Below are 17,314 nucleotides of genomic sequence, written 5' to 3'. Positions count from 1 at the left end.
GCGCTTCAGTGATGGAAGTGTGATGGCGGTGCTGCCCGTGCAGATGTAGTTGTGGGCTGGGAGTAAGGGTTGGAGCCTCTCTGCCCTTGTTCAGTTGTGGGCCTATTCTGGGCCTTGTGGGTCTTAGGCCTGGGGTTTCACTCTAGGCCCAAGATGGGCTGATGTTTATTTTTATGTTGTTTTGTTAGTTGAGTCAATAAGTTTCTACTTTATTTGGTAGGATAGGGTGGGCCTGGTCGCAGTTTATGCACCTTATGTGCCTTGTCTGCTCTAGATAGGCGGCAAGTTTCTTGATTGGTCAAATGGTCGCTACCTTTTAGTAGCAGGGTAAAACTAAGTGTCACTGGATTTATATTTAAAAACAAAAGACACTATTTTTGAACAAACTAAACTAATAAATTAATTTAAATTAATAAAAACCAAAAAAAATTAAATTTAAAAATAAACCAGTAGCTCAATTTTTCAGAGATAATTAAACTAAACCAGTAGCTCCCTCACACGTGTCCCATCCTCTCTTTCTATTTTCATTTTTCTTTCTCTTCCAATTTTCAAAACCCCCTAAAACCCTAAAGTCCCAAACCATAAACCCCTGTTTCCCAAAAAAAAAAAAAAAACAGAAAACAAAGCTTAACCTCTCTTCCCTCCTCCCCCGCGCCGTTTTTGAGCATCAGAACGGAGAAGAGAACCAAGGCCACGATGCAGCAGAAGAGGAGAACTTCCGCCGGAGACTTAAGCCACTTGCGTGAGCTGTTCCGGCACCACATAGAGTCATTCGATTACCTCATCACCGCCGGTCTCGGCGTCATGCTCCGTGACATCAAGCCCGTCCAAGTCCACAATCCTCACACCGGAGAAACCCTAAGGAATATCCTTTCTTTCATGATTCTATTCTCTTTGTTCAAATCTCTCATTCCATTACCATCACTATGATTCTGTAATTCCTTGACTTAGTATATTACTCTGGTTCGCTGACGATCCTATTCTAGGCCGACCTCAGAAGGATCGGAGTAGCGAGCCTCTCTATCCTTTTGAAGTAAGTGACGACTTTGCTTTCTTTCTCTTTTAGGATAGTATTGTATGGGTGTTTTGTATTGAGTGGTGTGTTTGTGTATCAATGTAGTGTCGACAGACTCGAATTTCCTACACGGGCAAATTGTTGGCAGACATTTACTTTCAGCGTGACGATAAGGCTCCTGTCAGAGAGCAGTTAAATTTTGGCCAGTTTCCCATCATGCTCATGGTAACTGTTCTTTTCGTATATTTATCAGTGTAATTTTTTTATTGATTTAATTGTGCAAGTTTTCGTATTCCTTGAACTGGCGGTGGGTTTTCGCATTGAATCACTTTCACAATGTCCTACTGATTGCATATGCTGTGTTTCACATTTCTCCTCAACATCTGTCATTTGATGTTTCTTTTAAGTTTATTTCAAATCAATTTCAGCATCTCCAATCCCTAGTCTCATACCTCAGTCCCAAGTCTCAACACTATTCATAAGGACCATCCATCTCCAATCCCTAATCTCATATATAGGTCTTCTCTCTGTTTTTTATTTTATTTTTTATTTTTTTAATTAATCCGGGATACCGTTTACTACAATATGAATTGATGTATTATTTATTTGAATATTATCTAGTCATTAAAATTTTTATGTACATGTATCTCCTCCTCAAAATTACTCCTTTGGAATTGTATGCTTTTGGGCTTTGTGTTTGAGACGGGTTTTGAGCCTGGTCTCATTTTGAGACTGTTCCTGATTGCTTGTTGGAGAAGGGCTTTTTGGAAAACCAGTCTCAATTTGAGAGTTAGGACTGGGCTTGGAGATGACCTAATTTTTTGTTTCAGGAAGACCTTTGACATTGATTGGTGTCTAATCATTCTATGAAATAATTTGATAAATGGGTATAATGTAGGGGGGTAGGGCAAGTGAAGGAAGGGAATAACAAAGATCAGGATGGTTAGCTCATTAGGACATGCTAATTATCAACTGATATGTTGTTTCGGAGTCTTCAGCTTTAATTTTTCTTCTTGATTGGTGACAATTGATATGTTGCTTGTGCAATGCAGTCAAAGTGTTGCAACTTAAGAGGTCATGATCCTCAGCAGCTAGTTTCTTGCAAAGAAGAGTCATCAGAAATGGGTGGGTAAGTAATTTGATTTCTCTTTTGTCTTCACTAGCTGCTCTATCCTTTCTTTTGGGTTTATTTTCTGCTAATTTTTATGCTTTTTTTCTTGTGGTTATAGCTACTTCATTTTGAATGGGCTCGAGAGAGTTATTCGACCTGTTATATTGCCGAAGCGGAACTATGTAAGTGAGCCTTTCGACGTTATGCAATGTAACAACTCTTGCGATAGACCAAGTGACCAAAGTGGTATTTCACTCCTTGAAGGGTGCCCTAGTCAGGAAGTGTGGGAGAGCTAATCCCCATTTTCTCGTAAATACTTTTGTTCTGCTCCAACATTGTCCTAAAATATTTTCTGCTTTTTGTCCAGCCAAATGACCCAAATAACAGCAACCAACAAGCATCCCCATAAAACTTAGGCCTTCTTCCGCCCCCTAAGCTTTCATCTTAATGTGCTAACTAACTGAGCTAGTCGGTTACCTAATTTTTAAAGTTACCAGGGAAGTAGAATGACTTGATCAGTTTGATATTTCTATTTGTATTTCAGCCAATGAGTACGGTGCGCAATTCATTTCGTGATCGAAAGGAAGGATATACAGATAAAGCAGTTGTGATAAGGTTTTATCTCTAAGTTATACACATGTAAATTTTATTTTTATTTTTATTTTTTAATGCTGTTATATTCATCCCTGTGCTGGTGTTGGTAGTAAACATTGTGAGGCGTCGTATTTAAGATGCTATATTGATCAGACCTCTTGGCATAAATTATAAGTTGGCTTGCATGCAGATTGAATTCAAGTTGACTATTTTTATCAAATCAATATGCTAAATAATCAAGCCAATCCAGTCCAATGCAATCCAAGTAGCCATTGGATTTCTATTAAAAAGAGTATTATCTGACTGTTTGTAATGGTACAAAGTAAAGTCTTAGTAATTTGGATATCCCATCCAACTTTTCCCTCGTCAATGGATGTTTTGGTTATATATATATATATATATATATATATATATATATATTTACAGTAATATATACTGGCATATAGAAAAACGTTAATAAATTTGATATGGTTGATAATTCAGTTGAGTTAGAACATCCCTCTGCAGATTGTTTTAGTTGCTGGTCTAATGAACAGATTAGAATAGAATTGCCTTACCATCTCCCAGTCTTTTAGTCAAATTTGGTTAGGATTTGGATTAAAATTTGATCATTTGCCTTGGTTATAATGAATTGGAGTTTCAGCTTCTTTTTGGAAAGGTGTAATGTTGTTTATTTGGTTTTGATTCTCCTTTTATTGTCATGTTAGATGTGTAAGAGATGATCAGTCTTCAGTAACAGTCAAATTGTATTACCTGCAAAACGGAAGTGCAAGACTTGGTGTTTGGTAAGCAGTTTTAGCTTTAACTCTACAACTGAATTTCGGTTTGCATTTTTGAGACTTAACTAGTAATATATGTATATATAACATGATTTTGCAGGATACAGGGGAAGGAGTTCTTGCTTCCTGTGGGTCTTATTTTAAAGGTGCTTTTGAGGCTAGTTTAATATATATAACCATATATATATATATATTTATATATTGTACTTTTGCTGAACCCCTGCTTAATCACATGTCTTTGTTCTAATTTTCGTTGTGCAATTTAAATTTGCTATATCTACTTTTATGTTACTATGCACTAGACTGGAGTCTCTTAGTCATGGTCAAAGGTCTATGTTTAAAATTTCTGGTTGGCTTTCCCTCTCATATGCATATCCAAAGAGAAATATATCTTTCCCTTAAGCTATTCTGTTATATCCATCATTTTTTATTCTGTTCTATTTGTGCAGTCTGAACTAGTTGAATACTGCATACTCCTGATCATGTTTTCCTTTAACAAAATTTTAACTCCGAGTTTTTGTTAATAGGCTTTTATTGACACTCCTGATCGTGAAATTTTTGCGAGTTTGACATGCTGTTGTAACGAGAAATTTGAGAAAGACAAAGGTGCTGTTGCCACTCAGCTTGTGGGTGAGAGGGCGCAAATTATTATAAATGAAGTGGCAGACTTGGGTCTTCGCACTCATCTTCAATGTCTAGAACACATTGGTAACATACTATTCTCTTCTCATGGTCTTCCAATGATGGGATTTATAATGTTAGATGTATGTAGTAATCCCTTTATCTTTATCAGGCGAGCACTTTCAACCTCTAATGGGTGGACTGGAGAATGAACCTTATTCAGTTGTAAGTCATGATCTGCAACCTTTTACTTTCCCTATGTTCCTATAAAGGAATTTGAAACAGACAAGCTACTTTTGGTTTGTTTGGGTTCCCATACAGTTCAGTCCTGCTAATTGTTTCTGTTTTGGTAGGTTGGAGATGCGGTTCTCAAGGACTACATATTTGTTCACCTAGATAAGAATGAAGACAAATTCAATCTGCTCATGTTAGCACTCTCTCTCTCTCTCTATCGCTCTCTCTCTCTCTCTCTGTATGTATATATATATATATATGTATATGTATATGCCTGTAAGAAAAACTACAAAATCTCTTATACAACAAATATTTGTTAAGAGTAATACCTTTGATAAAGAAACGAAAGGGATCACAGGTGGTCACAAACCATAACAATCCAATGATCGGCATTGTCCATATGTTATGCTCTCACTCAAGATTCATCCTTACAAAAGACAATGAAATAAGAAATCATGTTGCATTCTTATAATGAACAAATACTTATTTAGTTCCGTTCACCTAGTGATTGTTACTGTCATTTCTGATAATGATGATGAGCCAATCTTTATGGAAAATATCACTGTTAAAAGAAAGATCATCTTACCAAATAAGATTAATCAAATAAGATTAATTTTTGAAATAAATCCTTAGGAGGGTAGTATATATAAGTGGGCATCTGTGTGGGTTCACTTTTTATTAAAGTGGTAAAGATCCCTCTCAAGAAAGAGTTCCAGTTTTCTAATTTTCTGTATTTAGATCGTGCTTTCAGTTTTCACTCTTCCTCACTATAAATCTATTTATTATTTTAGATCTGTCCATCAGTACTCACATTTCTAGTCTCTTAGATTCATGTTGCAGAAACTTTTTTCGCTTATGGATCAGACTTCGGTTCTCGACAACCCAGATTCCTTGCAAAATCAAGAAGTCTTACTCCCTGGCCATCTGATAACCATATATCTCAAGGTAGATTAAACAGTTGTTTTTTTTTCTTTAAATTTTTTTTAAAGGGATATTGTTTGTATACTTGGGGCAAGTAAAATTTAGATATCTGGTGCACGACTCTAGACTTCCGTAGTGTTGTGACTTGTGCTTGTGCCAGTGTGTGCAACACAGTAAATTCTAAAGTATTCTATGGTGCTGGAATTATGTGCATTTAGAGGAGTAGCATCTTCATTATTTGTATTTTCTGACATTGAGTTTAGTTTTCTCCTGAGAGAAAAAAAAAAAAAAAAACAACTGTGGCTTTCATCAAGTTTTTTTCAAATGCCATGATTTTTTTGTTTGATAGAAAATAATAGGAAATTAATAATGGGAAGTAAAATCAATTGGACCATACAAAAGATTTAAGTGCTTTTTATATACGTTCTTTGCTTTTTGTCCCTACATTTGTTGCTGCCACTTTGTTAATAATCGAATAAAAGTTGACTCAAATTCTTATGAAGTCAGAAGTTTAAAAATTGAAAACAGAAGGTAGGATTAGAAAGATAAAATATGAATTAGTGAAGTTGGATTCAAATAATAACTCTTTTAATCAAACATGTTTTTATATGCTGCTTAGCAATTAAGTGATTATTTCTAATAAAAAAATTACATGGTTGAACATTGAGGTCCCAGCCAATATATACTTTCAGCTAAGAGCAAAATCTATAGTGAGAATGACCGAACAGTGGTTCACCCAGTTGATAGCAGAGTCCAGTAATTTGCTTCAACAATAAGTTTTCCTTCAGTGAACTTTTAAGTTTTTCATTTTATTTCATTTTTGTTATTTTCTTTGTGAGGGCGAGATTTATGCATTTTTTAACCTTTATTCATGTTCCAATGCCCACCATTTTTTTCGGTCATAAATTCCTGCTTTGGCCGTGCAATCCTTTTCAAATAGTTGCTGAAATCAGATTTTGATTCTTGTGGTCTATGCCATGCAACATGAAGTACTAGTGGTGTACGTTTATATGAACATATGCTGCAATAACTACACACTGGTTTAAATTGTTAGTCTGTTTTGTTTTAAAACTTCTCTAGTGGGTAGATTTTCTACCCCTCCATGATCCAAAAAATGTTCAAGGGCGCACATCTAGTGACATTGGTCATTTAATGTTTTAGCTCTAGTACTACTAATGTATAAAAACCAGTGTATTATAGTGTTTGTGTTGTTTAAGTTCATTATTGGCTTCACTTATATTTTTACCCTCGCTCCTAGGAAAAATTAGAGGATTGGTTGCAAAGGACCAAAAAACTTCTTCAAGATGAGATGAAAAAGGAAAGCAACAATATCAATTTTGGCAGCGGTATGGTTTTTGGAAGTTTCCCCTCTTTCTCTTTTAACCATGCATTTGAAGTTTCCCCTCTTTCTCTTTTCTATAATAGGTGCATATTATTTTGTCACTCATGAATTGACGATTCCTTTCTGATAATGCAGTCGATAGCTTAAAAAAGGTTCTGGAAAAAAATCCTACAAGGCAAATCAGTATGGCGATTGAGAATATGTTGAAAACTGGAAGAATTAATACTCAAACAGGTCTAGATTTGCAGCAGGTATTGACTTCTGGCTTAGCTTAGTTCGAGTATCATAGTATCTTACTAAATGCATCGTTCTTCTTTTCTCTTATCAATTATAGATATTTGAGTGGTGTTTGGTTCTGGTTCTGGTTCTGGTTCTCAGCTAAGTACTTGTGTGACACAAAAAAGAGTTCTACTTCTAAGTGATATGAAGATTGTAAAAGGTCGAGTACTATAATACTTTTTTAGTGGTTACCAAGTGTATCAGTTTATGCTAGTCTAGTACCGCTTTCTGAATATGATTAGCTACTCAATTGTTGTGTAATCGGTAACTACTATATTAGTTAAAAAATGGGTTGTCATTTGACTCTCTGAATTATTAGGGTAATGTCAATCATCTCTCGATGTATGTACATATTTCTATACTTATCTTGGTTGCTGTGACATGCACTTTTGGCAGACTTTAATTGGAGTCATAAAAAGTCGAATAGGTCCCATACTGGCTATTTTATGTAGTTCATATCGCACACTGACCACAAAAGAATCTGTGTAGGTAACCGCAATAGTTTAGGGAGTAAAATGACAGAAATCTATGAAATGAAAGTGAATTCTTACTTTGACTTTATTTCATTTATCTGCTATTTTCTCTATGTTGTAAGATATAAATTCTTATTAAGGGGAATTCAATTTTTAGTGTATATAAAAGGTGATGGAACCTAACGGGATCCTCTACCCGTTTTTCAAAATAAGGTGATGGAACCTTGATTAGAAGTCTTAGTGTCCAACTTATTTGACTATATACCTGTTGCGAAAAATTAACAAAAGTACTTCAATTCTATGCCAGAATTTGATTAATTGTTATTAAATATCAAAACTTTCCTACTGTGAATCTTATTTTATTGATATATTGTAAGCATTCTACTCTGTGTTCACCAAGAAGTTGTTCATTTTATGTCTTCTAACTTTCTTTTTTCCAAAATTAATTTCTTAGAGGGCGGGCTTTACAGTTCAGGCAGAAAGGCTTAACTTTTTACGATTTTTATCGCATTTTCGTGCTGTTCATCGAGGGGCTTCATTTGCTGGGCTTCGCACCACAAGTGTGCGAAAATTGCTTCCCGAGTAAGTATTGCTTTTTAGGCTCTTCAAAATTTACTCGTTGATTATTATTCATTTTTTCTTTTACTTGCAGATCCTGGGGTTTCCTTTGCCCTGTGCATACACCTGATGGAGAGCCATGTGGCTTGTTGAACCATATGACTCGCACTTGTAGTAAGATATTTACATTTGTAAAGAATTAATTACCTTAAATGCGTAATATGAGTTTCATTTGTGCATATCATTTATGTATACATATAAAAGGACCAGAAAAACGTAAGTAACATACCCAAGTAAATAAATTAATTTCTGACCAAGCAAATATTTGCCTTTTTCTACTGAAATGAAAGAGTATTTTGTAGTTAGCACACCTCCTTCTATTCCTTTTTCTTCATTTCTAATTTTTTTTTTAAATCAAATTGTTTATTTTGTGGTTCGATGCCTGGTATGAGAGAATGAGATCTTCTTTAATGATGGTGTAGATTTTGAAGTTAATAAACCAACTATAGCTAAAGCCTCATGGCCAGACTAAAGAAGACCAATGAGCTGGTTTAAAGAGAATCAATGAGTAAGTTCAGCAGCATAAACTTGATAGGGGGAATATAAGGATCTACTTTGGGGTTGTAATAAATGCTTAGCTTCTCCTTGTATAATATTTGTCAAGTGTTTTAGAAATACTCAAAGTTAGAGAATTCATCTTGAATCAGTTCCCGAGTGCAAAGCAACCATTAGGTTTTATATATTCAACATGCCCCTTAACTTCTGGCCGAACACCAGAATAAGTCAAATGGGTGCATCAAACTTTGGGTGATATAGTGTGCGATCATATTGGCCCTAACATGTATAAGAAATTTTGAATTGCCTGCATTAATTTAAATGCCAAAATAAAGTTAAGGCATCCAACCCAAATTGGCAATGTGTGCAGAGCCCATGATATTATATAGTGTTATGGTATGCTTAAAGTAGTCTTTTGCATCCGTTTCAAAAAAAAAAAAAAGTAGTCTTTTGCGTTTTTGGCGAGCTATATGGGCCTCAGTTTCTGTTGATTTAAAAGAGTACTCTCTAATCTATTATACTGGATTTGCTAGCTTTTGTGAAGTGAAACTTGCTTCTTGAGGTTTGAGTATTTGATTTAGAGCTTTTGGCCTTCAGTCTATTTGCGAGAACTCTCGGCTTTTATTGCTTCTTGCTCTTGGTCGTGGATTTGTTATCAAGCATTTCTACATAGTGCTATTGTTCTAAAAAATCTTATTTTTCTCAACAAGAGAAAACTCTAAAGATGCGTCCATATAGTGGGCTGGACTGAGCCAAACACGTGGATCAATTAGAATGGGTGACATCGAGTATGTGTAGCCACATTTGGCTGGCATGTGGATGAATTGTTTAATCTGATGCCATTTAAAAGTTGGGTTAATCCAAAACCAATTGTACTAGTTGATAATTCTCTGCTGCAATGTACCGTGTCATGTCTTTGTGTTACTGTTATTACAATTTTGGTTATCTGTGTTATTGTTGAATCCTGTTTTGTTGGACGAGAGTTTTGTGGGCTGCTGCTCTACTATTGTCTGTACTCTTTTCCATCTTAGTTTTAGTTCTCCATTTTGTGACATGGGGGAGTAAGTTGAGTTTGTGAAAAGAGTTGAGAGTAAGAGACGTAGAAATTAACACACAGCTTCTTTCAGGATAAGCAGATTCTTAAACTTTAATATACCCAAGACCAAGAAGTACCCCAATCTGACTTTGTCTAAAGGTTCTTCACATCAACCTTTTATAATCTTCAAAGCTTCTTTCCAATGACAGAAGTGATAGCATTATGTCATGCTATAACACTTCTTTACTTTCCACAATTATATGCCATTTGCTATTCACTAAGCAGAGCAGAAGTCCTTGGAATTCTTACCCAACTTTCCCCAAAATATAGAAAGAAAAGGTTTCCGTATTATCACTCTTTGTATTTTTTATTTTACTCATTCCCAGCCACCCATCCCATGATGCCAGTGAAGTTGGAACTTATGCCTCCACAATGTTGGTTCTGCAAATAACCAACAAACCACAGCTCAATGCATGAGAACTCCCCTGAAGATTCCAGTGACTTTTTCCACCACTGCTCTCTAAGTTCAAGAAAAAGCTGGTACCATCAGCAAATTGGATATGATTTCCAACCTTTCTCAACCGTTCAGTTATTTCTCCATTCTTTGAGTGATTGGTTTTTAATTTTTCTCTTTTTGAAGATTCTTTTCTTAAAATTAAAGTTGTTTTTAAATATTGTTATGTTCTGGGCATAACTTCCAATCAAGCAAAGTTTCTCAACTGTCACGATATATTATTGCTCGAATGGAGCCATTTCTAGAGAAATTGTGCAAGATGTCATGGCTTGAATTTAAACACTGATATGTGCATTCCAGTAAGCTACTAATTAATATGGATGTATTTTAGTACTGTTTACTGATGTATACTATATTTCACACTAAATAATTATATATGTGTGTGTGTGTGTGTGTGTGACCGCCAATAACTCATTCCATCTTACTTATATCAGGAATTACATCGTACTTTGATGCACAAGGGAATATTAGAGATTTCTCTAAGATTCGAATGTCTATTCTTAATGTTATGATCGAAGTTGGAATGACACCTTCACTGCCAATGTTGGTTCATGCCGGTCCTCCTGCGGATCTTTCTGTTCTTTTAGATGGTCGTCTTGTTGGTTATATATCTTCCAAACAAGTTGAGAGAGTTGTGGCTCATTTAAGGAAGCTGAAAGTTTCAGCTGCTTCAGTGGTCTGTTTTTTATCCATTCATTTTTTTACTCCTTTTAAACCTTGATGTTTGTTACATTTGAACTGATGTTTGTGAATTGATATGTGCCTCAGATTCCAGATGACTTGGAAGTGGGATACATTCCTCTCAGCATGGGTGGGGCATATCCTGGTCTCTACCTTAACACTTCTCCTTCTAGATTTGTTCGGCCGGTTAAGAATATTTCGATTCCTGCTGTTGAAGGTCAAAATATTGAACTCATTGGGCCCTTTGAACAGGTTAGTACTGTATTTCAGGTTACGTTCCTACCTCGATAAGAATTACTTGCTACTACTTGTCTGCTTTGATCACAAGGTCCTTGCATCTAGGAAACCAATAGAATGATTGACTACCTCATCCCTATGTGCTACATTAGGTGTTCATGGAAATAAGATGTCCTGATGGTCGAGATGGTGGAAGGAAAGATGCTTTCCCTGCAACTCATGAAGAAATTCATCCAACTGGGATGCTCAGTGTTGTTGCTAATCTTACTCCCTGGTCAGAACATAATCAGAGCCCACGAAATATGTACCAGTGTCAGGTTCTTATTTGTTTTGCCTTCAGTCTCGTTGGTATTGATCTATATAATGCTTTTGCTCTTTGTTGGAATTTGGTTACTGTGAGATTTGTTACATTCCTTTTATTTTGAATTATAGATGGCAAAACAAACGATGGGTTTCTCATTACAAGCACTTTGCAATCGTGCAGATCAGAAGTTGTATCATCTGAAGGTTGGTTCTCTTCAATCGCTTGCTATTAGTCTACTTGATATTTAAATATAAAGAATGAAATCTTGTCATGCAGTCACTGCTCCATATATATTTCATCATAAAGTACCAGAAAGACAATGGGTGTGGGTTGGCACTACTGTTATACAAAAGGGAGGAAGAGGAAACAATTAATAGTTATACATATTTTATGTAGAAGATGTTTTACTAATGAAAAAGTGATTAGCACTTTACTTGGAATTTAAGATCCCATTGAGAGATTTTGGCATTTTGGCTTTGTTTTTATTTCTCTGGTGTAGCAATGTCCCATAACACAACCTGTTATATTCTTTTTAAAGTTTTTCTTATCGAGCCAGCATGTTAAGCCAGTTGTCTATCTTCAGCATTTTTCACTCTACTTGTTGAATGTTACTGCAAGATTGTTCTCCTTATCTTTGCACCTTTCTTGTGCAAGGAATGCATGTACCGTAATACTGTTTGTTTTGAGCAAAAAAATCTCTTATTTGTTTGTGCACTACTTCATTATCATTACTACTCATCATGAGTTCTTTATGACTCTTTAAACCTCACCCTATTTCTTTGTTATGTTGGAAATGGCATTGTTAGACTCCTCAATCTCCCATCGTCCGCACAAAAACGTATACGAATTACTGTGTAGATGAATATCCAACGGGCACAAATGCAATCGTTGCTGTATTGTCGTATACCGGGTGAGAACTTTGACCATAAGGTATGTTAGTTAATCCTTTGTAGTGTTTATCAATCCAGTCTTTTATGACATGTAGGTATGATATGGAGGATGCTATGATTCTGAGCAAGTCATCTGTAGATCGTGGAATGTTTCATGGACTAGTATATCAGGTTTGTCACAAAGTTGTACATGGTTTTTTATTTTTATAATTTGGGCATTATTGTTTCATATAGAGGATTTGGGTATGTCTTCTGATCACCTAAACTACATGATTAACTTTTTTGGGCCTAAAATTCTCCTAAAGGTAAATTATTTTTATAGAAATACCACGATGGAGTCTGAACTTGAGCATCCAAACTCTCTCTCTCTCTCTCTCTCACACACACACACACATCAGTAGATGTATGAACTGGTGATATGGTTTTCTTGTGGTTGAACCTGTACTCTTACTGATCCAATCATGGGTTTTGGCAGACGGAATCCATTGACTTATCTGATACAAAGGGTAGTAAATCCCAGAGATTGTTCAGGAGAAGTACCACTGATAAGTCACATCATTCTTTGATCGATTCAGATGGTCTTCCTTATGTGGGTCAGGTTAGATTTTATGTTCTGGTTTTTATCTTTTTTGGATATTATCTTGTTATGTTAAAACCAGATAACTGCGATTTTGCTTTGAAGCTGGCCATAGAGTAATTATGCATTGACCTTAATCTTTGTTAAATTTCAGACAATAAAACCAGATGAACCCTATTATAGCACTTATGATGAGATAAAAGGTGCCATAAGAACGACCAAACGAAAGGGGTCGGAGCCTGCTATTGTTGACTATGTTGCTATTGATGGGAAGAAGCATCTTCAGAAGGTGAGTGCAGAACATTTTTTGCTGGAGATTGAGATTTGTAAGTTAGTATTTGATAAAATCTCAAGCTAAAACCATGATTAAACCAATATAGAGCTGGAATTCAATTAAAGAATCTTCTTTGTGTTGCTATTGTTATAGATAAAATCACTAATTCCGAGTATATTGAATTTTGCCAGATGTAGCTAATTGATGTGCATGATATATCAAGGTTGTAAAATTAGCTTTATATTTGGTGTTCTGTACACAAAAACCCATGCTTTACCTACCACTTGAGAAATGGGATTGAACTTTTTGTTGACCAAATTTTTGGCCCATAGAATTTAAATCCTTGTAGTTTTTTTATTTTTTATTTTTTTAATTGCTGAAAATCTGTCTTTTTAATGCCGAATCCGTGGTGATGGAGCTCAGTATGACCCAGAAAGCTCAGTGTCTGTATACAAAAATATAATGTGGTTTTAAATCTTGTACGACATAGAAGAGTCAATATTTGCCGATTAACAAACTTGTGAAGGTTCTGCATGCATACATTGTTTTTCTTTTTGGTTGAAAATGTCTGAAAACATCTAACATCTCCAACTTGTTTTAAATAAACAATTTGTAAATGTATCAAACAACCCTAAGAATGATGGAGGGATTGATATGTTTGTTAAAGTGGGTCAAGGGAGCTGATCTAAGCTGGGTTGTTCCAAAAGGGTGTTATGAGTGTTGAGAATGCAGTTCAAATGGGTCTGAAAGGACAGCTAAACTCATAGGAATGCAGAATGTTGGTCGGTTATTGTGTTATTTGTATAGAACGAACCAGGATGATTTTCTAAGACTTTCCAGGGATAGGTTTGGAAAGCTTTAGGATCAGTTTAGTTTTGGTCTGCGCTATGGGTGTTTGACTCTCGTGAATTGAGACATTATACCCTATCATGGAAAGCTGCAGTATGTTGATGTATTGTTTTTCCTTGTTACTCTCGTGTGCTCTTAGGCTTGATTGATGATTTCTTGTCCTCTATTGTACTTTGTTGCCCTAAAACATGATTGTAAATATGTATATATACTTGAGATAATCTTTGCAGATCTTTGGTAAAATAAAATCTGGGGATAACTTGTAATTGATTACAATCAATTTAAAACAAGTATTTCAGACTCTATATCTTTTATATAGAAGGTTCATTATGACCAGGAAAAAAAAAAAAACTCAAATTCGTTTCTCAAGCATTAAAGGTCTAGCTTTTGTCAACTTCTTGCTTTTACCACATATTTTTATTCCTTAATTTTTCCCATATGTGTATTATACTAAAAGTAGCGTCAAAGTGCTTTAAACTTCTAGTGGGTTATATTAGGGCTATCTTGAGACCCTTAGGTCAATCAATGTTGAAAAGAAAAGCACGGATTCTGTGTTGCAGGCTTACATTTCCTGTATTATCTTTTATTTTATATTTACCTCTACCTTTTCTTTTTTGGAGCAGGTGAACATAAGGTTTCGGCACCCTAGAAACCCGATAATTGGTGATAAATTTAGCAGCCGACATGGACAAAAGGGAGTTTGCTCCCAGTTGTGGCCTGACATTGATATGCCATTTTCTGGAGTTACGGGAATGCGACCAGATCTTATTATCAATCCACATGCATTTCCTTCAAGAATGACAATAGCCATGCTTTTGGAGTCCGTTGCTGCAAAGGTACTCTGGACTTACAGAAATCCTTTTTAAAAATATGCTGGTATCTTATGGAAAGTATGCACACATGTAGGCTAGAACAATCCAGATGAAAAGATAATCTGGAAAAATATAAGAAGACATAGGTGTAGTTGTTACCTGTAAAATTGAGGTTGTTGAAAAAGAAGGCTTAAATCTTCCGCAAGTGGTCTATTTCTCTTCTAATTTAAAACTAGCATGATGCAACTCATGCATTGGCAGCTGTTATAGCATTTACTAAATGTTTTATTGCATGTCTATATGTTTATTTTGTCACTTTGTGTGGTCTTGTACTATAGGTTTGTTTAGAGTGGTTTGCAATTACTTATACTCTGATATCCTTATCTTGTGTTCCTTAGTGTTTCCATATTCCTACTATTAAATGGTATCTCTTGCTGAGAATACAAGTGCAATTTGATGATAGATAGACATAAACTTTTCTTTATTGTTCCCTATAAATATATCACATATAGGACTGCTCTGCACCTGATCTGTTTGCTTCATAATACGAGCTATTAGGGTACTCTAATTGCCAAACACCTTAAATGAGCTCACTAATTTTATTCAACTTAAAAACCTGAGCCAGCTCAAAACAACCAATAAGAGCCTAGATTTTTTTATTGAAGAGCATGCCAGAGGCTCTTTTCAAATATGACCAGAATCACCTTGATATGACAAGTGCATTCGGAAAATACTTTTACCAAAAGATCCCGAGTGCTTAATTGCAACTGCAAAATTAATCGCATCTTGACACAATCGAGAATTGAAACATTACAGACTAAAATTTTGATGTGACCCCTTCATGGATACTATCTCTTTGGTTCCTTTTGTTATACATTCTCTGTATGCTCTTTCACTGTATATGCTTCATTGCTTTTGTTAGAAAATGGAGTTAACTTTCAGATGCAGTTCATTCTGAGATTGTAGTTTAGTTATTCTGTTTAAAGGAGATGAAATTATGCTGATTTTTTTTTTTTTTTGCCACAGGGTGGTAGCTTACATGGAAAATATGTTGATGCGACACCATTTGCTAATTCAGAGGAGAAAGTTAATGAAGAAACTAATGGAGAGAAATCCAAAACCCTTGTTGATGAACTTGGTGAAATGTTAAAGGTTAAAGGGTTTAATTACCATGGTGCAGAGGTATTGTACAGTGGCGTCTATGGAACAGAACTCACGTGTGAAATCTTTATTGGTCCTGTTTACTATCAACGATTACGGCATATGGTTTCAGACAAATTTCAGGTTTAAGATTCTCAGAATAACTCCTTTCACCGAGTAACTGAGCAAGAATGTTTTCTCTGTTTTTGATTATCAGTTTCCTTGCTAAATCACTCTGTTCCACATGCAGGTTCGCTCTACGGGAATGGTAGATCAAGTCACACGCCAGCCTATCAAAGGACGAAAACGAGGTGGCGGTATACGTTTTGGTGAAATGGAGAGAGACTCCTTGCTTGCACATGGGGCAGCATATTTGTTGCATGATAGACTTCATACATGTTCTGATTATCACATTGCTGACGTATGTTCCCTTTGTGGATCCATCCTAACAACCTCATCAGTCCAGCCACAAATACGGGTTCGTGAAATGCGGGGCTTGCCCCCTATGAGAGCTCCCAAGAAGGTGACTTGCCATGCATGTAAGTCGAGTAAAGGGATGGAGACGGTTGCAATGCCTTATGTCTTTAGATATTTAGCAGCTGAGTTAGCAGCTATGAACATAAAACTGACCCTCCAGTTGAGCAATGCAACTGGAGCTTGATATCTTGCAAGAACCTAAAACCTTAAGCGAGGACTGAACAGCACTGTAAAATGTCATTTGAGTTGGATAGAGGGTGGACTGAAGTCTTTGCACATTGAGGAAGTTTAGGAATAGAGAGCTAACGAGTTGTTTAGAAAATGTGTGCTAATGAGTAAAAGTGTAAAACAATGGTTTACTGTATTGTTGTGGAGGAGAGGGATATCTGTCAGGAGAGGCCGTGGTTATCTATGAATGAAAGGGACTTGATTTTTCATATGTTGTGCTAAGATCATCATATTTATATTCCTGGGATCATCACATTGATGGTCTTTAGGGTTCATTGATCGACCACACATGATACCCCAGGGAACTCCATATAAAAAATACAAATCGTCTTAGTAATTTCACATATTAGTTCAGCACACTAAAAAGAGTAAAGATCTTGGAACCAGGACTCAGGGCCTGGGGTCTCGTTAAATACGGATCTCGTATGTAGGGATTCCTTGCACCAATCAAACCACTAGTCTCAATAAGTTGGATATATTTCGACCTCTTTTTTCTGATGAGGACAAAATTTTGAGACTACATGATCCATCAGGTTTGCTCAAAACTTGGTATTATTTGCAATTTAATTTCTGGCTTATCAGATAGCTGAATGAATGAGTTTTAGTCTTCGAATTGTGATCAAACGCATATGAAAAGTTTGTGATTGAATTAATGTATGATTCTATTTTGATCTTTCTATGGAGACGTGACGTGGACTACTAGTTCGGTCGAACTAGGATTCTTACACCACTTAGAATCCAAGGAAATCAAGTTTTGTACTAGTTTTGGGAACCAAATCACCTAAAGATTTGGTTTTCCCAACCTAACCTGCA

The 17,314-nt window shown here is 35.8% G+C and overlaps 1 protein-coding gene across 2 annotated transcripts; it reads left to right on the top strand.

The window, feature by feature from the left end:
* Positions 1 to 588: 588 nt before the first annotated feature.
* On the top strand, positions 589 to 16,712 carry LOC112173721 (DNA-directed RNA polymerase I subunit 2). Of its 2 annotated transcripts, XM_024311404.2 has the most exons (27): positions 589 to 865; positions 960 to 1,033; positions 1,121 to 1,240; positions 2,068 to 2,144; positions 2,245 to 2,308; positions 2,671 to 2,741; positions 3,428 to 3,505; positions 3,600 to 3,645; positions 4,027 to 4,207; positions 4,293 to 4,345; positions 4,474 to 4,547; positions 5,182 to 5,299; positions 6,534 to 6,621; positions 6,753 to 6,868; positions 7,824 to 7,951; positions 8,022 to 8,101; positions 10,467 to 10,708; positions 10,801 to 10,965; positions 11,103 to 11,267; positions 11,383 to 11,457; positions 12,061 to 12,164; positions 12,240 to 12,315; positions 12,620 to 12,742; positions 12,876 to 13,010; positions 14,468 to 14,680; positions 15,683 to 15,940; positions 16,047 to 16,712. In XM_024311404.2, exons 1-27 carry the CDS (start codon positions 697 to 699, stop codon positions 16,455 to 16,457), a joined length of 3,504 nt encoding a protein of 1,167 aa, XP_024167172.1. In that variant the 5' UTR covers positions 589 to 696; the 3' UTR covers positions 16,458 to 16,712. The 2 variants fall into 2 exon arrangements, with proteins under 2 accessions (XP_024167172.1, XP_024167179.1); XM_024311411.2 differs by lacking the exons at positions 589 to 865; positions 960 to 1,033 and having other exon boundaries at positions 1,193 to 1,240; positions 2,068 to 2,140.
* Positions 16,713 to 17,314: the final 602 nt, after the last annotated feature.

This window comes from Rosa chinensis, chromosome 1 (genome assembly GCF_002994745.2).
Source record: "Rosa chinensis cultivar Old Blush chromosome 1, RchiOBHm-V2, whole genome shotgun sequence".
In the NCBI taxonomy this organism is placed as follows: domain Eukaryota; kingdom Viridiplantae; phylum Streptophyta; class Magnoliopsida; order Rosales; family Rosaceae; genus Rosa; species Rosa chinensis.
The sequence above is the reverse complement of the archived record's forward strand: the minus strand, read 5'-3'. Positions and strand labels throughout refer to the sequence as shown.

Coding starts and splice junctions, on each gene's coding strand:
- LOC112173721 (XM_024311404.2), top strand. CDS start 697: ATGCAGCAGAAGAGGAGAACTTCCGCCGGAGACTTAAGCCACTTGCGT. Junction 11,458..12,060: donor AGAAGTTGTATCATCTGAAG/GTTGGTTCTCTT, acceptor TGGCATTGTTAG/ACTCCTCAATCTCCCATCGT. Junction 15,941..16,046: donor TGGTTTCAGACAAATTTCAG/GTTTAAGATTCT, acceptor TTCCACATGCAG/GTTCGCTCTACGGGAATGGT.